The sequence below is a fragment of the Crocuta crocuta genome, unplaced genomic scaffold (genome assembly GCF_008692635.1).
Source record: "Crocuta crocuta isolate KB4526 unplaced genomic scaffold, BGI_CrCroc_1.0 scaffold228, whole genome shotgun sequence".
In the NCBI taxonomy this organism is placed as follows: domain Eukaryota; kingdom Metazoa; phylum Chordata; class Mammalia; order Carnivora; family Hyaenidae; genus Crocuta; species Crocuta crocuta.
The window spans coordinates 2,441,313-2,447,312 of NW_027532820.1; the positions used below are offsets into that span (position 1 = coordinate 2,441,313).

A 6,000-nucleotide genomic window follows, 5' to 3' on the forward strand; every position below is an offset into this window, starting at 1 on the left:
ACTGGTCCCAATCCCAAAGTCAGTTGGCCTGGGGTGGGCCCAAGAATTTGTATTTCTAACAAGTTCCCAGGTATTACTAAAACTGCTAGTCTAGGAATCACATTTTAAAAATCACTAATCTAGAATAGTGATCAATAAGCTTTTTCTTAAAGGGCCAAAGAGCAAACAGTTAAAGCTTGCCAGCCATGTGTCTCTTGCTACTCAACTCTGTTTTAAGGCGAAACAGCCACAGACAGTATGTACACAAACGGGCATGGCTGTGTTTATATAAAACTTTCCTTACAAAAAGTAAGTGGGCCACAGTGGCAATCCTGACCTAAACTATCCCCGAAAATATAACTGAAAAGGGTATACTGTGTAATCTAATAGGAGGACAGAACAAAGAAACAGTGAACAACTAAATATAACAAAGATACTATCCACTAAATATCCAACCTATTTATCTGAAAGGCAAAACTTTGGAAAGTTTAACTCTGAAAGAGAAAACGGAGGTCTCAAGAAAGTAAAACAAAACAATTTACCATGCACTCAGGAGACATGACAAAAGACTCAGCAAAGGCAGCTTGTTAAATTCTTTTCATGTTGAATCACACAGGTCAAACATCACTGCACATGGTTCACAACTAAATTAGAACATACGGATCAATATCTAGTGAGAGGTTTTTTTTTAGAAAAAGATTTTAAAGACTCCTTTCTCTAGCCCATGTTAAACAACAAAATGACATTTATTCAGTTTTTACAAACTACTTCTATTACCTCAATAAACTTATAAATATTGATTAACTGATAATATTTTGGCCTTGCCTTCCAATTTCTACCCTAGCAGCTACTAGCGCATGAGATTTTAAACCAAAAGGAACAGAATGACTTTTCTGCAGGTGCTGAATTCTTAAGACTCCTGTCAGAAATATACCCTCTCTCAGTCCCTCATTCTTTCTCCAGCAAAATGTCCCAACTTTCATCATCTTCTTAGTCTACAACTTCTTAAGAATGATTAAGTGGAGATTTCTTCACAGACTATACTAACAGCCCGGGGCTTTTAGGATTCAACCCATTTCACGCACCTTTCTAGAATTTAATTCTTGAGAAGCATCTGCCTCATTTATCATAGTTTTGCCTACACTTTGTGACCTTCAGTTCAAAGTGATCAATCTTTGGTTAACCCCACCACTTGCCTGAACTCTCAGCAACTTCAAGCTTTAATGTGTGCATGAAATCACCTGGTACTGAACACCATCTGACTCAATGAATGACCATGATCCATAACATCAACTTGCCCTTGAGTTCCTGCTACCTATCCTGAACATGCAGCTCATCATTTCTCCTTGTTTGACATCTTATCCAAACCAAATCATTTACTTACTGCTTATGTTGCTTATGCAGCGATAAACAAAATGATTTTTCTTCGGTTTCAACTTATTTACCTAAAGTAAAAGAGAGTATAGGCTCTCTTGCATAGGCTTCCTTGAAGAGAGCTAAACAGCTATAGATAATCCAAGGACAATACAAAATTATATGAAATGATACTACTCTTATTTTCTGGGCTGTTTTGCAGACAGAAATATTCAGAGTTTAAAATGCAAAATGAGTTAAAGTTTGTTTAAAACAGATTCACTGTATGAATGTTGAGAGATTTCAGTATTTTGATATGCCTAGACCTCTGATGAAGCCAAATATTTACTAAAACTCTTATTTAGCCTTATGTTTAACTATTTAATCTTTTTTTTTTTCCTCCTAAAATTTCTTACGTTAAAAGAATTTACAAGCTCTGGAGTAAGATATACCCCATTATTTTTTAAAATGTGTGCTTGTACATCAAAGGCTATGCCTCCTTCACTTAAAATGAACAATCCAAGGAGAATAGAAGAATGGCTTACAACTGACCAAGAAATAAATATGGTTCATTATGCTAATGAAAAAAATTTAAAAAAAAAATGCTCTCAATTCAATGTTGATGACAAGGGACACAGATTACAGTAAAAATGATTTTATGAAGAAAATCCACTGAAGAAAGCACTACTTCAATCTTCAATTCAATTATTTATTTTGCAGAAAGGCAGCAAGGTCATACTGTCCTACGGGTTCAACAGTTATGTACCACTAAACTTCTATTAGGAACAAGTAAATGATTTTCTGAACTTTATTTTCCTGGTTATGTCCTAGGATAAGTAGTGTCCTTTTAATTTTACATTCCAGAAAACTACTGTATAGGAGCAAAAATATTAAACTCTGACTAAATGTACTCTATTAACTGAGGAAATACATCATTCTATGGTTAGAAAGATTACCCTCGAAAGTAGATAAAATTATCTGAGAGCTTTAACTTGCCCTAAACATTTCCTAATAATAATGGGCAACTTAATGATGCTATAAAATTCTATTCAGGGTTCTACATTCTAACAGTCTACTGGTTGTTTCGGGTAAGGAGTGTGGTAGTACAGAGACGGGTGATTGCCATTCCTGGCATGTTTTAATCTTTCAGAGATTATTTCTGCTATTTAAAGGTTGTAAGTAATTAAAATATATGGAGTCCTCAAAACTGCTTACTGTAAATTCCCTAGTTTCTAAACTTAGGACATAATCTAAATTCATATCCTCAATTTTAATTCCTATCCCTTGCACCTTGCCAGTCGTTTTTGGGGTCAGAGACTTATAACCAAATTGTATGTATTGGCAATAGGGCTTTAGCTAACGGACATGCCTGCAATTAACCCAACTCCCAAAAAATGACGACAGTCTGTGCAAGGACACAGAGTTCCTCCAACTGTGACAAAGACAGTTCTCAAACTGCTGCTCGAATTTTCCTTTGCTGCTCCTCCCTACATTCAAATGGACTATGTTCAGGGAAAATAAATTATCCCTTTCCCTTCTATTAATGCTAACAGCTAAAACAGAAAGGTATTTATATAAAGTTTAATGTATCTCAAACTTCAGATAAAATAACATACTAATTTATATCTACTTATGGTTCCTCTCTTCTAAAAAGCTTAAAATATACTTATTTTGCAATGCTTCTTGAGGGTAACGTAGGAAATTATTTGGTTTCCCATTTAACAAATTATTGATTTTACTTGAGGCAAAAAAGGTTAAGTGACTTACCCACAGTTATAATTAGAGGTACAGCTGGGGCTAGAAACCAGGTCTCCTGAGTCTCAGCCCAGGGCTCTTTTCCTTAGCCCATGATGCCTTATCAGAAAAATCCAAATACAGTCAGACCCCCAGTTACATGGGTATGAGTTACACTGATTCACATATACAAACTTTATATAGTGTGACCAATGTTTCAACTCACGCGGTACCCTGCTTCCATTTATGCAGTATGCCAGGCATCGGCACGATTTTCAGTGGCACACAGGCGGTTGCCACCACCAGGGCCCTAGGCAAAATTGCAAAGAAGGCAAAGTTTGTCTTTGGCCCTCCCACCACCCTTAAGCATTCCTCTCCCACCTCCTGGTCATCCCCCTGCCCAGCCTCCCGGCGCCATCATGCTGCCCTCTGGTTGTCCGAAGCCCCCCACTTCCACCACTCACCAAGGACTGACCTTTCTGGAAGTGCCCAGTGTTCCAAAATTACCTCTCCATTTCCCTGACACTAAAATTCCTATTTCTGAGAATTTCAATGAAGTGTAGGTATTAGGTACTCTAAATGATTAACTGACTTAAGTAACTCAAAGTAAGATCTACTTTTAATAGACTTCCATCTCCAAGGAGTTTAAAAAGGAACTAATCAACACTGATTTGGGGGAGGGAAAGAAGGAAGAAATATTTTTATTGGTGGAGAGGGGGAGGTGAAACCGAAAGGTTTTCCCAGGGCCCTAGGCCTCTTGTGCCACTTCAGATTCCCTCAGAGACAGGACACTAAGAGTTGAAGGGCCTTACTGGAACTTTGAGTCTCACTATCCCAGAAGACTGGTTGTTTTAGTTTGTTTCTGGGATGATTTTACAAAAGAGAGAGAGAAAAAGAATGAGAGAGCGAGAGAGACAGAGCTGCCTTAATTAAATACCCTCCCCTACCTACCTTTTCCATCTCTCTCCCACCTCTTGGATCCCCATTTCCACCTCTTAGTGCCAAAGACACCCAACAGCATTCCCTGTAAGCTGTTCTTTTGTCCAACACAAAGCTTTCCATTATGTGGTTTCAAATTATATGGTGTTATTCAGAAACGTATCCATGTTCCCCTACCCCTGGATAACTTGAAGTTGACTGTATGCTAAAAAAGAACAATCCTAATTATTTAAAGGTCCTGAATCATAAGATGAAATATGTAAACTCATCATCTAGTAAGAAGGAAAAGAATGTTCTGATTCTTATCTTGTATGCATAAAAGAATTAATCTGGATATCTAAAAAAACATTCAATCCTTTTCCTTGAAAGTAGTAGCTTTCTTACTTCTGGCCCAACACAGCAGTGAAAATCCAGTCATTTCAGCTAAATAATATTGTGGACTTGTTTACATGAATTCATTTGAAATCCTCTTAGTCTGAAGGCAAAAAAAAATCCAGTAACAGACACATGAAAAGTGTAAGTTTATTTGTACACAAAGCAGAATGGGTTTTTAAGAAACCCATGTTTCTGCTGTCTACACACACAGGAATAGAAAGAGAAGTACTTTTCTATTTAGCTTTGCAATACTAGATTGGCTACCTAGTTTGGAAATTTATCAGGCAATTAAGTTACTTTGCTCCAACTACCCTCCCAGTAAAATTAAAAATTCAATCCATGCAGAAGGTACCAAAAATGGTATCCATCTAGGATTAAAAGTCATGTAAAATCTTAAATGATTTCCAAATTTTTATTACAAAAATTAGTTGTTCTATCAGCCAATATCCTGAATTAGGTCTCTTCCCAACACTGTCTTCATTATGGAAAAGGAGCAATGTTGAAACATGCTGCAGTTATAAAATAGCCATTCTTATCTAAAAGTGAAAAATGAACAGGTAAAAGTTTCTCCGGGGGCATTTTTAATCAATGTCAATATTCAAGGGTTTACTATACAAAATTCATTTCCTTCCCAATCTTCCCCTCCTCCCTACACAACCACAAATCGGTCTGCCACCTCCACCTGTTTATACGTCCTATGAAGACAAGTTCCCAATGTGGGTTTTTATTAAAATTCAAATGTGAACACTGAAAGTCACTCAGTATGCACTGCAAAAAATATATGAATTCAGTATATATATTTTTAATCTACTCACATATTTTGCTGCAAAGTACTCAGGAAAATCAGAAAAGCAACTGTTAAAAAAGAGGAGTGTGCCTCTTCTCTTACGTCAAGCAACTTTAATAACTTTTCAAGGAAAAATCGTTTCTTTAATGGCTAAGAAACGATCTGCCTAGACAAGCAACATAAAAAAATGAGCAAGTGGTTTGCTGTTAAGAGATAATACTGAACTAGACCTTTCCTCGGAAACAGCATGGATTTGAGCTCAATTTGAGAATACATTACTAATTATCATCACCAAAAAAGCAACAGCATTTCATGTTTTTATTAGAAATTCCTTATGACAAAAAGATATCCAGCAATTACTGATTTTCTACGCAAATCCTAACCTAAGTGCTTAAAAGGATTGTTGTTTCCCTCAATTCTATTTCACTGGGCACCACATTTTCAAAATAGCTCTATTTGGGGCACATGCAAGACTTGTCAATATTTACTGAACGAAGCTGCTATTAAATTCTCTAACAAGATGGAGGTCTCTCGGAAAAAACAGGCCATAACATTTTTTTTTCTTCACAAAATGGGGCCAAACACACCCACTTCAAGAAACCATGGTTTGGGTCAGATTTTTCCGTAAGAATGGTTGTTTCTGAGGGGCTCGAGAGTGCACTTCTGGGACTGGGATCACTGTGAAGGTTTTCTCTGGGCCCAGGNGGTCCACCGGTACCTAACCAGCCACACGACGGGAAGCCCCACCATGCCGAGAGAGACGTGGGCTCCCCCATCCCAGACAAGTCAACACTGAATCTCAAACTCTCCTTTCTGCCTCCAGGCCCCGTCTG

At 37.4% G+C, this 6,000-nt stretch overlaps 1 protein-coding gene across 2 annotated transcripts in view; it reads right to left on the reverse strand.

The window, feature by feature from the left end:
- Positions 1-6,000, reverse strand: part of LUC7L2 (LUC7 like 2, pre-mRNA splicing factor) — a 56,305-nt gene that overhangs the window by 49,503 nt on the left and 802 nt on the right. The window contains exon 2 of one of the 2 annotated variants that reach the window (XM_077781013.1): positions 3,293-3,376. The exons of the other annotated variant lie outside the window; for it this stretch is intronic. Coding sequence (XP_077637139.1) covers positions 3,293-3,330 — 38 coding nt within the window. The 5' untranslated portion in view covers positions 3,331-3,376. The remainder of the gene's footprint in view (positions 1-3,292; positions 3,377-6,000) is intronic. 2 annotated transcript variants of the gene reach the window in all.